The sequence below is a fragment of the Thamnophis elegans genome, chromosome 3, assembly GCF_009769535.1.
Source record: "Thamnophis elegans isolate rThaEle1 chromosome 3, rThaEle1.pri, whole genome shotgun sequence".
NCBI classification, from domain to species: domain Eukaryota; kingdom Metazoa; phylum Chordata; class Lepidosauria; order Squamata; family Colubridae; genus Thamnophis; species Thamnophis elegans.
The window spans coordinates 129,682,633-129,702,215 of NC_045543.1; the positions used below are offsets into that span (position 1 = coordinate 129,682,633).

The following is a 19,583-nucleotide window of genomic DNA, read 5'->3' on the forward strand; positions in this document are numbered from 1 at the left end:
TCTTTTTCTCTTGGATTATGGCCTTTGAATATTTATACTTACTTCTATGAGATGCTTCTGACGGTTAAATGGCAAAGGCTCTATAGGACTTTCTGGAACGGGTAAATCTTCCCTGCCTTTAAACCACAGACCAACCTAAAGCAAACAAATGAAAACCTTATCCTCTGGACTACAACTGTTCACAACATTTAAGTTTTTGAACTTTTCCACACTTCAAAAATGCGTGGAAAATATGTCCAAATTAGAAAGCTCTAATGAGATATTACCTTTCAATAACATTATTGGGATTTCATTTTGAGAATTGATTTTTAAAAATTATGGGTGGATTTAGTGTCTTGATTTGTTTCAAAAACACGTTTGTTTTTCTCTCTCCCACCCACATTTATCATTTTAAACATCGGAGGATGGGATATGAGATGCTGAACCCAAAAATTGTTCTACCCAACTTCCTGTGCTGTTTCTGTTTTGGTTTGTTTTCTCTCTCTTTACCTATATGAAGCAAAATACCGCAATTCTGTGTAGGTGTGCATAAAACAGATCTACATTTCTTTGTGGGTTTATCATCCTGAATAGGGAATAAATCTTTTCCTGTCCCATGATTTGAAAAGGAGACTGTTGCTGCTTCCATTTCTGTCCTGAAAACATGACAATGTTTTTTTTTGAAAGGATACATAAAGAAGGATAATGAATATAGACTATGAGCTTACTGAATGATTAATGTGGGGACGTTTTACCACTTGATAAGCCTTTACCACATATTAAAATCTATGGTAAGAAACGACACCCACTCCATCCTTTATTGAAATGACATGACATTGCAAAACTGTTGGAGAAAATCTTCCTATTTAGGACATAATCTGTGGAAGGCAGCCATCTGAAATATTACATCATCATCATCATCATCATCAATCATCGTCATCATCATTATATAAACACTAGTACTTTAGCTGGTATTGACCTTTGTACTCATTGAATTCTTCTCAAGAAAGTAGGCTATCATAATCAGTATTCAATTCTACTGATTGCCTGAACATGTCCCTGCAGTTTCTCAGGCAAAATTTTGGAGGTGGATTGCCATTTCTTTCTTCCTAGATCTGAGCTTTGAGTCTAAGGCTGGATTTTGTGCCCAAGGCAGGAGTAGAATCCAGAGCTTCCTCGTTTCTAGCCTTGTGCCTTAACCACAACTCCAAACTGGTTTTCCAATTATATATTGAGAAATCCCTCCACTTCCACCCCAGCTTCATTGATTCCCTGTGTCCCTTTTTATCTTGTCCAATGCCAGTAGAATAGGATTTGACTGAGCATCCCCATTAAACACAATGCACAAGAATGGGATTTTTGAATCCAAGAACACAGGACTTTCTGTATAAATACACCAGCCCTTTATTCCCCCTGTCCTTTTTTCTTTTTTTAGTACAGAATCCTCCAAATTCTTATGCATTCTTTTATTCAAACAGCATATATTCTTTTCATAGACTTGAGCTAAGCCAGGGGTGTCACACTCGATTTCATTGAGGGCCCCACCAGAGTTGTTTTTGACTTTGGGGGGGGGGCATGGGGCATGGCCAGCTCGACATCACTTGTGTCGGGGGCGCCTGTCATGGCCTGAGTGCTCTGCCAGCAAAAACAGGCCCCCGGGCTTCATTTCTGGCTGCAATGGTCTCCTGCAACCCTCTGCCACGGAAAAGAGAGCTTGTGAGGGCCGTATGTGTTCGTCCCAAGCTCCATTTTCGCTGACAGAGGCAACCAGTCCTTTGCTTTTTTCAGGGCGGCCACGCAGGCCAGTTCTAAACACTCTGTGGGCAGGATTCGGCACACGGGCTTTGAGTTTAACACCCCTGAGCTAAGCAGTTAAACATGGACCATTGGGAGAGGAGAAAGCAAGAATTCTCTCTCCTTCTCTCTAATCCAAAATTCTCTCATGATATTTTAAGTGGCAAAAGAAGTAATTCCCATCTTAACTGAATGGATTTGGAAAGAGAATGCAAAGCAAAGCTGATTCATTAACTGACCATGGACAAATTTACCCAAATATTTAATCCTAACCATGGAACAATTTCCTCATATTCAATTCACACAACACATTTATAAATTATAATTCTAGAACTATTTTTCTCCAATATCCTATTTTTTTCTACCTGTTTCTATGGAGCAGGAGACTATGATAATGAATATTATAAAAATCAGTTTTTAACCTCTGTAACTTTATGGTGGAACCTGCCTGAAGGCATAGAGTATGCTGCTAGCAACCAGAGTTGGAGAAGTAATAGCTATTTTGAGTCCCAAAAAGGAAACTGCTGAGAAGGAATAAAAATAAAAAACAAAACAAAACAAAACAAAAGAAAACAAAATCAAAGTCTCTCGAGGAAAAAGATTACAGGGTAGGAAATGATTATTTTAAAAACCTTCAAATGAAGTTTCAATGTTTACTATAATAAAAATACCATCATGTATCTTTCAAACTTCTTTCATGATACTAATGATTAATTCTCTTTTGAAGATCACTTGGCAAATGATGGCAGTTTAGGATCAATTTAAATTTTATTCGAAAGTCTATGAATTGTCCCGAATGAAGGGATTTTGTGTTTGTAAAAAGTTTTTTTTAAAAATGAATTGCCATAAACTGTTCTAATTTAGATGTGCTTCCAAGCAGAGCTGCTACTTGTAAACCTGAATAATTCTATTTTTTCAGTTGTTTTGACAAATTTTATTATTAAAGCTCCTAAAATTCAAATAATTATTAGGAAAAAAAACTGCTGGTTTATTCCATAATCTCCATTTAACTTTTTAAGTCAGGATATTTTACAATCTTTTTCAGCTACTTTTGAGCTACTTTATTATTTGGAACTACCACATCTATAAGTAAAACTTGGTTTTTTTCAACTACTGTGATGCTTGGTGAATTGTGTTCTAAATCTCAATCTGTGTGAATGTTGGAGTTCCATACAATTTGTACATAAACTTTCACAGAATTTTTTCAATCTTGTGATTGTATGAATATTTAAAGACATCAGGGCCATACTTTTTAAAAAATTCTAATATGCTGTTTTTCTTCCACAGTCATGTTTTGCCTTATAATCTGTCTAGACAATTTTGTATTATAGGCTACTTTTGATTCAGTCACATTCAAAATATTTTCCTGTTAGACATTTTTAGGACTTTCCCTTTGCTTGCATTTATATAATCATTTAAGCCTCTGACTTTATTCTCCAGTGTCTGCTTCAGTTGCAACAAACCATGACTACCATTTTCCCTGTTAAATAAAACAGTTTTTGTATCCTTTTGTATGTAATGCATGATATTGTCTATCAATTCTAAGGCATTTCAGTCAAATATAGGTAGTCCTCATCTTATGACCACAACTGAGCCCAAAATTTATGTTGTTCTATGGGAAGTTTGTTAAGTGAGCTTTGCCCCATTTTACGACCTTTCTTGCCATATTTGTTAAGTGAATCACTACAGTTGTTAAGTTGGGGACATGGTTTTTAGGTGAATCTGGCTTCCCCATTGATTTTGCTTGTCAGAAGATTGCAAAAGGGGATCACCTGAACCTGGGACACTGCAAGCGTTATAAATGTGAGTCAGTTGTCAAGCATCTGAATGTAATGAGGATGCTGCAATGGTCATAAATGTGAAAAATGGCCATTAGTCACTTTTTTCAGTGCTCCTGTAACTTTGAATGGTTACTAAATGAACTGTTGTAAGTGGAGGACTACCTGTAGTGTTAAGTCCATAATATTTGCTTATTGTATTACAGGTCCAACCCAAATATTGAATGTTTTGATTGTATTATTGCAAATCACTACAAATTCTAAAAAAAATTCTGAGTCATGTTGAAAGATGAAAGATGGTTTGGGCATGCAAGTATTTGTTTGCTTTAAAACATCAAAATATTTGCAACTTTTCTGCATTGTCAATCCTTTGATTTTAATGCCACTCCATAGTTCCTGTGTATTCAATTGATTCATTTTAGATTTCCCATGCTGTATATTTATCCAACTGAAGTTCCATTTTTTTTATGTCATCACTAAAGATTTTTAAATGTAAATACAAGTTACTATACTTCTCTAGATGATTTTAGAAATAGTTCAATTGTAATTTATATAAACAATTGGGAAACTTACTTATCCCTTTCTTAGTTAAATTGGAGCCCCCAGTGGCATTTTTAATCCAAATTATCATGAATAGAATCAGAATATTTTAAAGAATGGAGACAAAGAATCTTCTTCAAAAAAATGTTTTCGAGAGGGGGAATATGCCATTGGGCTGTCTTACACGCTTAAGAGGACTGAGCATAGATTCTCTGATTGTATGCTACCGTTCTACTATGCACAAAGCATCCATTTGTTATGTATTACTATGCCTCAAGAACCACAGAGATTTCTTGAGAACCTCGGCTCTTTTGTCTTTCCAAAGAAACAGTGGGGAGATATTTACAAATCAGAATGAAACCTAAAGTGAAGGTAAATGAAGTTATTTAATGTATTAATTACATTGAGTGAAACTGACTTCTATTCAGTTGTTTTCATTTTTCACACGTATCAGCACATACTCTCAGACACACAGACACAGTGGCCCATGCTGAGCCACAAACCACATGTAAAGTACAATCCAATACATATTTACTCTGAAATACGTCTCACTGCATGCAATGAGGTTTACCTCCTAAGTCTATGTGCATAGCAGAGAAGTGTTGAAAAGCCACAATGTTTATAAAAAGGAGGTGGGGTTGAGCAATTATGCTTAGAGAGGGGTACTTTGACTAGGGTTGGCCAAAATAAAATTTTGCTTGCACTGATGGGCACTGATTGTGACATGATCTGACAATATAGGCTTGGCTACCTGCTTATCTCATTGCTTTCAGTAAGATTCAGTCACAAACGCTTAAAAAGGCAAATATAAAGGACTGGAACCTGATCATATTGTTCCTGGGTGACAAATCCAGATCCTTCAGTATCCACGTCTTGAAATCTCTGTAATGTTTCAAGCAGTTCCGTTACAGAGGGAATAGGCCAAGGTTGGGAAGCTGCATGTAAGAATCTCCGCCAGTCCACCGTGTCCAAATTCACAAGTAGGAATAACGATAGACTCTGCAACTGTAACATAGAATTGCAAACACAGAGATGAATGCATGATCCCATAGAGTAAAAAGATTAGGAATGCACAATGTAGGACAGGATATGGTTGCTGGATTTCAACTTTTTGAATTCCCAGCAAGCCATGGAGTTTGGGAAGCATGGAAATCAAAGCCCAATACACACACATACACACACACACACACACACACACACTGAAACCATTAGGTGGGAGTTAGATAGATAAATAATTGGACAGACATGTAGAGGACTTAAAGTGATTATGATAATTCGATTAGGTAAGTATATTTCGTACTTGAGAGCCATTAGTATCAGGAGTCAAGGCTGAATTGAACACCCCTACCTCACCCCAATTGTTTTAATGTTATTTTGGGTTAATATACAGAGTCTTGAAAACTGTAAATAGTTTTTTCAGCCCCACTGAGTTTCACAGACATAATTAAAGTGAGCTCTCTTTTAAATGCTTTCCCCCCCATCTCTCAGCAACTGGACTGAGGTATCTTTTCTGAGATACCCTTCTGACTTGCCTGCAGCTTCCCATAATGTTTACCTGTCATCCACAATGCCCAATAAAAACAAATCATGTTTTTCCCTCTCAAAGCAACAGTCTACTTCATTCTTTTTAAATGTAAGATGACTGGGCTTTCTCTTGTCATGGAGAGTTTCTCCATAGTTATGGCAGAACTTCTTAACATGGCAACTGTAAGATGTATGGACTTCAACTCCAAGAGATCTCCAGTCTGTAGGTGTGGACTTCTTGTCCCAGAATTCCCCAGCGAGGAAGTCCGTACTTTTAAAGTTGCCAAATTGAAAAGTGGTAATTTAGGGTTAGGTGGCACTCAGGGGACCTATAAACTCCACGGTCATTCCCAATCATGGAAGCTCACTTGACAATTTTGGGCTGGTCATTTTTCTACAGTCCAATCAACATTACAGGATACAGTAAGTTTGAAGGTTTTATTCGACTTCTATGCCGCCCTATTCCCGAGGGACTCAGGGCGGCTAACAAAACCAAGGGGGGGGGGGGAGGACAATACAAAAAGGAAAGCCACAAAAAAACAAACAACAGTACAAAACAGTCTAAAAGGTCTCAACACGCATACCCATTCGAGTAGGGGATGGGACTCAGCAGCCCCAGGCCTGCTGAAACAGCCAGGTCTTGACGGCTTTACGGAAAGCCTGAAGGGTGGTGAGGGTCCGAATCTCCACGGGGAGATCGTTCCAAAGTAATTGTGAGGAACAGTAGTAGAACAACAAAAAGCAGGATATAAATCTACCAAATCAATAAATAACACACATAAATATGAAAGCAACCTTCATGTTAGATTTCACTTGGTCTTGAAGGCAGGCTGTCCACAATATGAAACAAATCGAATAAGTTGACTTCCAGAAATACTGAAAATGATTTAATTGATTAGTGCCTTTCATACACATCAGTAAACAAGCTCCCTTTATAAATTGCTAACATCATCTCCATTCAAGCAATATGTCAGATCCTTCTAAAACTATTTACCCCTAAGTTTTATAATTCAACCACCTAGCAATATATTCAAGTAAAAACTAAAGCAACATCACATACACCAGAGGTCCATAGGAATGGTCAAGCTGGCAGTCACAACTGTATAATTATGGTCTCCATTTTGACTTTTTAGATTTTGCCCTCACACAAGTGCCCTGATGGATACTTACATCATACATAGAGAGATGTAGCCAGGCATCAGGAAGCATATTGGACCCAAGATTCAGAGTGATCAAATCAAACAAAATATCTATGAATGTTTTACTTGGTATTAAACCTAGGCAAATAAGAAAAAAGAGGAGGAATGGGTCAAAATGGAATATACGTTTTTTTTAAAAAATCAATTAAATTTCACTGCCTAATAGGTATATTGCCTATTTTCCTGTCTTTCTTTCCTAATTATACTCTATACACAAAGACTGTAATTTACTTTATATGTAATTGTACAATGATGTACATTTCAATTTCTTTAAACTATGTAAACAAAGCTGTGGGTTACTATCAATCAGGTATGATCCAAGAGGAAACAAAAGGAGTATCCTGCTCCTTCTTTATTCAGAACAATGGCTGATTTCCATAATAAATAACTGGTTTCCAAATTGGAGCTGAAAAAACAACATCTAGCACATCATGAGTGCTAAATGTGGGGTTTGCACTGCCATCACTAGCACCAATGTTGTACCTAGTTAAATAATGAAATGTCTGAAGGTAAGCAACCCAAGCTCAGAAAGCAGCAAGGACTATACAGTTCAATCCTGGGCTAAACATATTCTCTTCTATTGAAGGGTTACTACATGCAAAAAAAAACCCTTCTACTACATGGCAGCACAGGTTATCAATTGGTTGCAGTGCAATTCAAGGTGCTGGTTATCATTTATAAAGACCTACATTGCATAGGGACTAGGTAATTGATAGATCATCTTTTCTCCTGTAGTGCCTCTCTCTTATATGGCTTGCTTTGGTTTCCATTAAATCATCAATATCACCCAGTGCAAGGCAGGAAGAAAGCCTTTTCTGTCACTGCCATCCCTAGAGATCACCACCTTCCCTGCCTTCAAGTGAGTCTCCCCGCCTCCCCAAGGCTTTGAGATAGAATGTTTTTTGGCAAGATCTTTTTAACTTTATGAAGCTACTCAGACTCATTCTTGAGTTGAGTGGCCTTGAAATCTGACAAATAAATACATTTTAAGTTGCTGCCTTCACACAGGGAGTCTTTGGGTTACAGCCATTTGTTCAACAACCATTCAATGGTGACGAACAAGTGGTATTTAAGACAGGTTCTATACTAACATCAATTCTGGCATTATTTTAGCCCCTTCTTGAGAGCATCTTGAGAACAAGAGGACTTTGAATGGACCCCACTCTGTCTTGATCCACCCTCTATCAACAGCAAAGTCCTGATGACAGAAAGCAGTGGCAGCTTTCACTAGGTCTGAGTGGTGGATCCTTAGTTGACTTGCCCAAGGAGATTATTCCCTAAGTCTTCATTAGGATGGACACATTTACCACAAGTCAGTTTGAACGGGAAGAGCACAAGTGGTATGGAACAACGCAGGACATCAGCAAAGAAAAAGTAATATATAGGTAGGTACAAAATCGAGATGAAACTGTGGGTTTCATATGTTAGTTCTCTCAACTAATCTAATTCTCAGGTGTGTTATGAGGATAAAAAGAGGGACCAGGAAAGAGAGCAACCATGTACAGTGTCAAGAGCTCTTTAAGGAAAAGTGTGGAGCAGAAAACAGAATTTAGCATATCCAATCAAAAGTATGCATGGTATTGTTTCAAGAATGTACAGACTCTTCACAAAGACTGAGACGATTGGTTATAAACCTTTGATTAGATAATGCATAAATACTAAAGCAAAATATGTATCTGAATCTAATTTGTATTCCAAATAGAATCCCTTGGCGGAAGAGAATAGGAAACAAAGATTCAAGGCAATCCATGCAAGTGATACAAATTTATATTCATTTTACTTTTACTTTACATTTGTATACTTTACGTTTGCCTTTTCACTAGCAAATGACTCTGATTCTTATCCCAACCAGGGAAAGAATTTCTCCTTCTGCGGATGCTATTTTAAGCGCAATGAACTTTCGTGCCATGCCTAATTTCTACCAAGCTCTCTTTCCATGAGCCAATTAATTAACTGCATGCACTTGATGGTTGCAGGGTTCTATTTCTACAGTTGCAACTGCAAAATTTGAAAGCATTAAGAAAGTTGAAGTTATGCAAATGCAGTGGTACCTTCTGTGGTCAGGTGGATTTAGCTTTTATCCAGGGAGCACAAGACATATCCAAGGTTTGTAGGGGAGAGAGACAGAGAGATAGCTTCCTCAAGTTTTTATTACAAACATAATTCCTTCTGCATTGGACTTTTTGAGTTTTCTTAATTATCCACTGTATTACATTTCTTTTTCCCCTTTATTATTTTGTATTGATTTTAAAGAAACATTTACAATTACCCATTACCCAACACCCATTCCAACAGTTCAAATCCACGTAGAGCATTCAAATAAATGAACCAACTGGTTAAGAAAAAACAATTCTTTCATTTTGGGAGATCAAGTTATCAAGGTATGATACAAAGTATAAAAGACATTAATATACTCCGGGTGGAACTTACATTGCAAGACATTTCATTTCCAGATGAAGAAAAAGTAGTAAGAACATTAATAATTATTTCTCCATTTCAGCCGTGACACAAATATATAGTTGGAATGCAGAACACACATTTCAAAGAATTTTATTTCCATTCTTCAGTATCTTGTTAGAGGCAAAATGTTTGGAAATCCCTACAGTGCATTTTTGTATTTTACACCATATTTGAAAATAGTATTTCTAACAATATTGGATTTTATCTCCTATCATCCTTGATAAGTTGCAGCATATTTTTAGCCCTGCTCTACAGAAAGACCTTGGCTACATCTAGCTTTTCAATATGAAAACTACTCAACTTTTCTAAAGACATCTGTTCCAAAATCATATTTATTTCATTTCTCAAAAATCTGTATGCGTGTTTTAATTTCATAAAAGAAATTATACTCAAGTGCTGAGATATCCTATACTAAATGGTTAAAAATTGTTGGTAGTCAATAGAATAAAAGTATTAACAGAGATGTCCATAGTCCCAGTTTTACTCTAATATTTCTGCAGGCTATTTTATTTCTAGTTGTTTAACAAAGGCTTAAAACTTCATTTGAGTAAACAATTATTTTCAGAAAAAATCTCCAGTTATGGAGTAAAAATATTTTATAAAGTCTTTAACTGTTACATGTACTTTTCCCTGGAAGGTCTTTATCTTAACAAACACACATTTCTTTTCCTATTCAAATCTCTTTAAATTGTTATGCATGAGATATCTTCTTTATACTGTAGCTATATATTTCTCTCCCTCTAGGTGTGAATGGATGGATGGATGGTTTGTTTTTACAATTAATTAAAAGTTGTGATTTTATATGATGAAAAACATGTAATTTGTAGGTGGAAGCTTCAAACATTCCATTCCCACAGCTGAAACTACTGGGTCTTGGTTTGGTTTGGTTTATTGGATTTATATGCCGCCCTTCTCCCAAGGACTCAGGGCAGCGTACAACATTAAAAAAATACATATTACAAAAGTTTAAAAAAATTAGATAGAATATCCAAAAAATGAACCCAATTAAGATTCACAATAACATTTTTAAAAAATTGGATTAAAATTAACAATAATCAATAATTTGTTTTGTTTTGTTCAGGCCAGGCTGGCTTGCTGGAAAATCCAACGTTTTAGGGCGCGTTGGAAGGGCCAGAGGTCGGGGATTATACGACGCTCTGGGGGCAGTTCATTCTTAAGAATCATGAAAAAAATAATAAGGTGGTGATGATTGAGTTGGAAAAAGTTAGAGAGGCAGGATTTTTCTTATATTGCCAGTAAAAATATCAACAATATATGTAGTAATCAACAATTTGATGCAAATTTATGATTCCCCAAATTTAATCAACCACAAAGTCCCCTACATTAATCTAAAAGTAGAGACGTTCTTATAGTTGTCCCCCATAGTTTTGATTGCAACCTTATAACTATTTTTTTTGAAAAAATAACTAAATAAAGAAAATCTGAAATGGTCCATTGAAACTGGGAAGGATGGGTTCTTGCCAGCCTCCCTAGGTAAACTAGACAAGAAATGCAACTAGTTGAGCTAATTCTACTTTTAAGGCTACATTGACAAAATCTTGTAAGTCTGAAGGCATAAGGTCCCACTGCCATTTTTAATCACTTGATCAGTCAGGGCAGACCCCTTCTAAGTTTCTTCCCCTGGACTGTCCTTTCCTGTCTTATCATTTCTTAGGTATCTCTTCCCCTCTCCCTTCAACGTCATTCTCACATATATTTGTATTAGCAACTTTAGAAAGTGGTGTGTCTCATGAGGTGGAAAAGTCAAAACTGCTACTAAAGCACTCAACAAACATATTTTGTGTCTGAAATGCAAAAGTTAGCAAATGCATTAAACCCTACAAAATGTCCGTTGCAGCTCCTTTAAGTACTTTGCTTTTAATTGGAGTGTTTTTTTGGAGGGGGAAGGAGATAATGATTACTGAACAGTTATTTGTTGAAACAATGCCTTTGCATGAAATTGAGACAGAAATAATGTTGCACATCTAGTTGCTTCCAAATGAACTTTCCCTTTCCCATTCGGAATCAGATGAAGAATCAGAATTCTCACAAGGAGATAATCCAACCGGGATCCCCCTAGGATCCCCCCGATTAGCTTGTAACTTTCTGTTCCTTTGCCAAGAAATATTCCACAACTGAACAGCTTTCTGGGGATCAAAATTTTTGATCTCAGGAGAATTCAGCTGAATGACCATGAGATCCGTCATGCTTTCAAACATGAGTTTTGAACGCAGCCTCATCATTGTCAGCTTCATTTGACCAAAGCCTCGTGCTGCTTCACTGGAACTTGCTGGCAGTGTCAAGAGAAGATCAATAAGGGCCAAAATGTTTGGATATTTATGGAAAAAATCTCTGTTTACCAAATCCCACGTTAAGCTCCGGACATTTTCATATCTAGAAAAGATAACATTTATTACTAAACATGTTCCTTTTGCTAGTGTAGCAGTAAAACAAACTTGGATTTAAGACAACATGCTTATTACCTATTATATAGCTCTGCTTTTAGCATATTCCATTCCGTTTCAATTTCATCCACTTTCACTTTGGCCCATTCTAGGACAGGCTCATAATGCTGAACCAGTAGAGATACTCCCGTCTCACCAAATTCTATAAGAACAATCATATTAATTAAAGCAGTCCATATCGTTCACAAATGAGTCATTTATTAGCCACTGCAGGGTGCTTTGTGTACCTTGTTTGAATTTGTCTGGCCATAGCTTAAAGCTTCCAATGGCGCTTGCGATCAAAACATCTTCACTAGCATCACAAAAACAATCTCGCAGCTGATTCAAGAGACTGCTTAATAATTCTAATCGGGTTGCTGAAATATTTCCATCTCCCACAAGAGGATAACCATGAAAACATGTGATTGTCTCTACCAGACGTTCTCGTGGCCCTGATCTGAGGGGAAAAACATGATACTTAAGCAATGAAACTCTCTCTTTTCAGTTCAGACACGCATATATGCAGTAATTGTTAATATCCAACCTTTTTTGATACATTTGGAGTATCTCCAATGTTGACTGAATCGTAGCAAACACGTCTGCAATGGAAGTGTTTTGATTGTGGGCAACACGAGACAGAATGTTGAGGACATTAATGACATCTAATAAGAAGTGAGAAAATTTAACTATGTCTGTTTTTAGAAGAAACTTCAAGAGATCTTTGACTTTTCGTTGATTTGAGGAGTCTGATTCTTGTCCCATCTGGAACTCAACATAAAAAACAAGGTGTTAAAACACTGACAGAAAACTTCTAGTTTTTCAGTTGTTATTCAAATCCTATAGTTTCAAAAAGTATTTACCTTACTCAGGTGTAGGGCAATTGCTGGGTAACCTTTCAGAAGGATCTGAAGAGCTGTCTGTAAGCGAAGAAACCATTGAGAACCACCAATTCGAGAAGGAACCACTGGTGTAACTTTATGGGCTTCACAAATTAGCTTAAGGTTGTTCTTATTAATTGGAGAGTCATGATAAAAACAGTACAAGTTTTTTAATAGATCCGTAAGTACATTGAATAGTGGAGTGTTCCTCAATGCCATCTTGTAGGCCATTTCAAGATGGTGAACAAGACAATGAATGCTCTGAATACATGGCTGGATGTCCTTCAATAGTCTAGCTACTCCATTTTCTCCTACCATAACACCTCTACCATCACTGCCAAAGCCAACCAGTTTTCTTGCCCAGTCGTGGGTTGGCAAATTGACTTTCAGATTGGTTTGTAAGGTTTTTAAAATGGCATTTTTCACTGTCAAGGCATCATACATGTCTATGGACTGAATTCCAACAATCTGGCAGTGGATTTTCCCTTGATGTGCAAACTGTATATATACAAGGGCTGCTTCTGTTGTTCCACTGTCCGTAATGCCATCGCTAATGAGAGAGAAGAACTTGCATTTTTCTAATTTTTCTTTCAAGGCTCTTCTTTCCACTTCAGCAATAAAATGAATAAAGATTCTTGCTGCTTTGTCATTTCTGAAAATGGAACCAATGTTCACCCTCTTCGTATCATCCAGTTCACTTATCCAGTCCAGGTCTGTGAAGGGGCGTCCAGTTTTGGCAATGGCATGGCATGTTCTAAAGAGGTTTTCAATTTTTCCCAATGTTGTTTTACTCATGTTCTTTAACACATGCTGAGTGGTATCTGAGTCTGGGGTAGAACTACTAGCTGTTTCCATACAGGAAGCCCATGCATGAGCTTCACTATTATGGTGGTCATCAACTAATTCAAGAATAAAATCATCAGTCCCAGAGCAAAAATTGTGCGTCTTCTCCCCTAGGTCTACATTATGTTTCCGACACAGAGCACAGTACATGATGCCTTTGTCACTGTCATATTTTAACCACGTGTACTTCAACATCCAGATGTTTGGAAACTGGCGACTCTTTGAATAGTTTTGTCTGCCTGGAGTTACATTCTTGCTTTTAAGTTGCTTCAGTGCTGCTATGGCTATAAATATTTCATAATGTTTATGATAACAACATTATAGTGTTTTAACACAATTGCAATATAACTATTATTTTGAGCTACAATTATTAATTATTCCAAACTATAGAAGTTCAACTACTGTATTTGTTACAAAACAATAAATGTGAGGCATCTGAAAATTTCATTTTTTTCTTCCATAACCCAAATTTAGTGCAAAGATATATACTGAATTATGTATTAACTAGATTATCTATGTGAAGCTGAAATCTTGTCTTCCCAAAAAATTATGCAAAATATAAAATGTTCATCTTTAATCTTTTTAGAAGTTAATACAATCTGAAACTATATTCAGCAGTATTGTTGACTGATTTCAGCAACTTTGGCTGACATGTTTTTATTCCTTATTTTACAATCATAACAGCTCAAAATTATTTCTTTCTTTTATTTTAAGAAGAAGCTATTGGAGACAAATCCAAAATAATATGCCACACTGTGGTTGTCTGAAGCTTCCATTAAATCTTAGGAGTGTTTCCTACAGTAGGAATAAACTCATAGGAATGCTTAATTAAATCCATGCATACTATGCCAAGATTTTTAAATACTGTATAGTGAATTAGGTTTAATGTTATGAAGTTCATAATAGTTATATGAACAGCCTGCTATTATTTCTATTAACAGGGAAGAAATATATACAACAAAGACATATATACTTCTGAAACACATTGTCAGCAAATACATAGAATACTTCAAGTAAGAAATGTTAATAAAAATCTTGTTTTTAATTCAGATATTATAGGGGAACAGCCCTACAACATGTACTGCCATCTGCATTTAAACATAGGATATCTGCAGAAACATCCTCCTTTCATCTAAATTAAAAAAGCACTATTGTGTCATTGCAATGCAAGCCTGTAAAAATGGGGCGTGGATTCTATTATAATGTAGAAAGCTGCTTTCATCATCCTGCTCCCTCCCTGGATACTGTTATCCAAACAATATCTAGCAACATATAATATTTTTCATCACAAGAGATGTGTCAAATTTGATTTAACTTGCTATGTTATTTTTGTAACCTTAATTTTGTCTTTTCTTATTTTTATATTGATTCTTTAAAAGTCCACGTGAAAATGCAATCATTTTCTATGTACTGTTTCATAATCACACATTATTGTATTTGTTTGCAGAGCAGACATTATAACCTATTTCATACTATTCGGGAAAGTTCAGATAATTGTATTACTGTTCAAGTATCTGTTTAGGAATTTGAACCAGGTAGGCTTATCTAAAATAACATTAAAAAACAGCATACCAATAAATTTCATCTCCATCCCTGGAAAGGATACTTTTATAAAGAAGAATAATCAGGTTTATAGGTAGTCCTCGCTTAGCAACAATTGGGACTGGCAACTCTGTCTCAATGTGCCATGGTCACTAAATGGAAATATCACATCCTTGTTTTGGGCTTATGACATCACTTCCATTTGGTTGTTATGCAAATCACTTTGATTGTTAAACAAAACATCCTATGACAACTTACTACCTGTGTTTCCCTGAAAATAAGACCTTGTCTTATATATTTTTGCGACCAAAAAAGGCACCAGATTTTATTTTCAAAGGGGGGGGGGATGTCGTCTACTGACTCACCTCACTTGTGTGTGTTGCCCTGGCTTCTTTTTCGCTATCAGAGGCCTCCAGGAATTTCTTCATCCAGCAAGGCTTTCCTGAAGGCCTCTGCAACCAGTAACAGAGCTCCGGAGCTGTGTTATCAACTACAGAGGCTTTCAGGAAAGCCGACTGCAGCAGAAGAAATGAGCCAAGGTCTGCGAGGCCTGGCTGCAACTATCTGAAGGTAAGTAGTAGATCAGATCCAACCCCCCCCCCCACATCCACACCCTAGCTTTTTACCTGTGACCTTGGAGTGGGTAGGGTATTAATTAGGCCTTATTTTGGGGATAGGCCTTATTTTGGGGGTAGGGCTTATATTGGGTGCATGTGTAAAAATCAAGCTAGGACTTACTTCCTGAGTAGGTCGTATTTTCGGGGAAACACGGTATTTTATTTCTACGTTCTCCATTAACTCTGCTTGCCACAAGCCAACTGAGAAGCATGCAAGTGGTGATCATGTGATTGTAGGAGGCTGTGATCGCTGTAAATGCACCTTGTTGCAAAGTGCCTGAATAGCAATTACAGGACCATGAGATATGGTCATAAACAGGAGGGAAACGATCGTAAATGTGAGGGTTGGCCACAAAACTATTTTTCTTAACATTATTGTAACATCTAATGGTTTCTAAATGAGCAAGGGCCTCCTAGATAAGCTTTCACGTTTTGTATGAATGAATATTAGAAATTAACTATGGTCACATTGACTTCTTTCCTTTTTTATTATTTAGTATACATTTGTACATTTGTATTATCATTTTTAGGAAAAATGCCTGCTATTTAAAATAATTTAGCAAACATAACTTTTATAAGCAATTCTTTGAAATCTTTTCAGAATCTTGAATTAAACACGTCCTTCATTTTAAAGAAAATGTATGGATTGTCAGGGCACAATGATATTATTATGATATGATATCGTTAAATATTAAGACAATAGAAATATTAAGAGAGTAGAAGATAGTATATTTGAAGAGTCTAAACAGAGATACAAAACATTATTTGACAGAGTTACCTAGCGTCTACATATTTTTAGTTAAAAAAATACAAAGTCACACCCTTTGGGTGTACGTGGAAAAGGATGCAAGCATCTATAATAATTGGAATATAAAAAGGACAGCTAAGTCAAAATAACATTTTATTGAGGGACCCATATGTTAAAAATGTATTGAGGAACAACAGCAGGAAAGTGCAGTGAAGAAAAATAGGTTTGCACTGTTAATGTATAAAGCAATCTAAAGGTTTTATTTAAAACAACAAATCCACATTTTGTCCTGTTTTTAACCTTTGTAGAAACACCCTTATATACTATGGACACAAATATAATATTTCAATCACTTTAAATCTCAAACAGTCATTAATATGCTATGATAAATATATGAAAAAAGTATTTTCTTACCTTTAGGTGCCACTTGCAGAAACTGCTTATGAAGAGTACTAAGCTGTGAAATAGTGAGTGTACTGTTTGAAGCAGTCTCCACAGATGGGGGACGAGGTGGAAGAGAAGGATCCTCAAATACTTTTATATCACCATTTACGTAGAAATCTATTCCTTCCAGGAGTAACTCAAACTGAATTCTGGAGGAAGTTTCAATACGATGCCGGGCAACCCCAATTAATTTATCCACACTGTAACAATACATATGCTTGAAAATGAAAAACGTGGCAAAATCTAAAATTAATAGTTTTACTGACAATTGATATTTTTCTACTGGCTTTGTCCCTAGAAAAACCAGTGTGATTCTTCAACTCCAGGCATGCTATTAAAATCTATAATTGTATGCTCTCTAGAACATGTGAAACTAACAGCTATTGAAATGCCTTTATTGGAAAAACCAAACAAGTCTCTTGCTGAATCAAATCTCCCAATTTGATTGGCATTTGTGCAATTTCCCTCCAGAAGTTGTGTATGCTCCAACACTGGAAGTTTTTAAGAAGAGATTGGACAACCATTTTTCTGAAATGGTATAAGATTTTCTGCCTAAGCAGGGGGTTGGACTAGAAGACCTCCAAGGTCCCTTCCAACTCTGTTATTCTATTCTATTCTATTCTATTCTATTCTATTCTATTCTTCCTATGAAATTGGAGTGAATTTTTAACTATGTTTGAAAAAACCTTTGTAGCAATATATTCATTTTACTGGGAAAGATCCTATGGGAATGACACAAAGTCCTGATATCTTCACATTTCCAAGTACATTATGGATATAAAATGTTTGGGATTTCCCACCTTAATAATTCTCTCCAGATTGCATTTCAGCCTATGGATTAGCACACACGAAACTAGTTTTTCAGATATGCCAAAATGCAAGAGAAGCATAGAGATCAAAAGCTTGTCTTCATTTTGTTTTGTTGGGGTTTCACACAGAAAGAATAAATAAAAAGTGATATTTCCTGCCGTTAATAGAAAGCTTAATGAATAAAAGAGTGATAAACAATTGCATGGCTCATTCAAAAAACTATTCACATCTGTTCAGTAAGAAAAAATATATATTTTTCATTTCTTTCAATAAATGCTACTTTTTAAACTATAATTCATGCAACCAGTACTTAACTACATATACACACCCAAGATGTAAACTATTACTCACAATTTGCTCTTACCAGAATTATAGAAACACAACTGTAGTTTGTCTATTAAAGATAATGCAGAATTTCTGCATCTTATGTATTCAAGCTTTTACTTGAACTTAAATGATTTTTACCTCATTTCCTCTATTGTAACATAATATTATTTCATTCTTAACAATTTATTACCTAGACATTTCAGCAAGATATCTCTCGCCAAGCCATTTTTCCATATTCCTGTATGTTTCTTCTGCCTTTGATTGTAGATCCTCCAGGAAAGCTAATCCTTTAACTTTTAACAGCTCAAGACGAGATTTTGCAGCCTCCGCTATTTTAAAAATGGCTTGTAGTTAGCATAAATCCAAACACATTCATCATTTTTGAAGGTCTAACATTCATTAGATTAAGCATTATGTAGGAAACAGAGCAATTAATTCTGTATACAGGTAGTCCTTGACTTACAACAGTTTGTTTAGTGATTGTTTGAAGTTACAACAGCATGGAAAAAGTAACTTATGACTGTTATAACCATTGCAGCATCCCCTGCTTATGTGATCAAAACTCAGATAATTGGCAACTGACTCATATTTATGATGATACCAGTGTCCTGGGATCATGTGATCACCTTTTGTGACCTTCTGACAAGTGAAGTCAATGGGGAAGCCAGATTCACAATTATGTTACTAACTTAAGAATTGCAGTGATTCACTTAGCAACCATGGTAAGAAAGTCTTAAAATGGGAGGAAAATTACTTCTGTTACCTTAGCAACAGAAATGTGGGGCTCATTTGAGGACTACCTGTATCAACACCAGTGACGTGCGGTGAAGCTTATGGCTGGTGAGGCAAAAAGAAAGAAAGTGGCTTTTGCCCCCCCCCCCCCCCAGCAGCTATGTCCGAAATAGAGGCGTCCCACGCCCCGCAACTATGTCCGACCCAGCTGCGGGGCGCAGGGTGCCTCTATGTCAGACAGAAGCAATGGGGCGCTTTCTTTCGGCTTTTGCCTGCCCCGCAGGGCAAACACTTCTACCTTGCAGGCGCCGGAGCCGCAAGCCACCAGGGGTACGTCCAGCAGAAGAGCGCCGGTTCCTGCCCAGGCTGGAGCGAGAGTCATGGAGGTGAAAGGCGAAGAGAGGTGGGAGGGTGTTCCAAGAGGCCCCCTCCCCTTTTTGCACTCCACAAGTCAGGCCCACAGTGGCAAGAGGCTCAGCTCCGCTTCTATCGTCCCCCCCCCCCCTCCGCTCCAGAGAAGCCGGCTGTGGGCAAGTCTCCACAGCCCCAGTTCCGTCTCCAAGCAGCCCCCAGAGGAAAGAGGCCAGCCACGCTTCCCCCCCCCCTGGACTTTCTGGGAGTGGAGGATCCGCATTCCGTTCCCCCTTCCAAGCCCCGAGTGGCCAGCCTTTCGCCTCCGCGGCTCTCGCTCCAGCCTTGTCCGGGCTCCTCCTCGGTGAGCCTGCCGGAGCTCTGGGACAAAGCGGCGAAAAATTCCTTATGCAAAGGAGGCCCATAGTTCTCTCGCCTCCCCCTGCAGTTAGCACTAAGCACTAAGCAGAGTCATTCTGGCAGCAACTACCTTAGCCTTTTTCCTTTTAATTTAATTTTCTTTTCCTCATGACACTGGTGAGGCCCCGCCTCCCCTGCCTCCCCTGACTGCAC

General features: G+C 37.1%; 1 protein-coding gene across 1 annotated transcript in view; it reads right to left on the reverse strand.

Annotated features, from left to right (window-relative positions):
- The window catches only part of SPEF2 (sperm flagellar 2), a 109,316-nt gene that overhangs the window by 10,569 nt on the left and 79,164 nt on the right, over positions 1-19,583 (reverse strand). The window contains exons 30-34 of the mRNA XM_032213895.1: positions 18,118-18,256; positions 16,761-16,990; positions 6,786-6,892; positions 4,914-5,096; positions 43-135 (exon numbers count right to left, since the gene is read on the reverse strand). Of these exons, the coding sequence (XP_032069786.1) occupies positions 43-135; positions 4,914-5,096; positions 6,786-6,892; positions 16,761-16,990; positions 18,118-18,256 (752 nt within the window). The remainder of the gene's footprint in view (positions 1-42; positions 136-4,913; positions 5,097-6,785; positions 6,893-16,760; positions 16,991-18,117; positions 18,257-19,583) is intronic.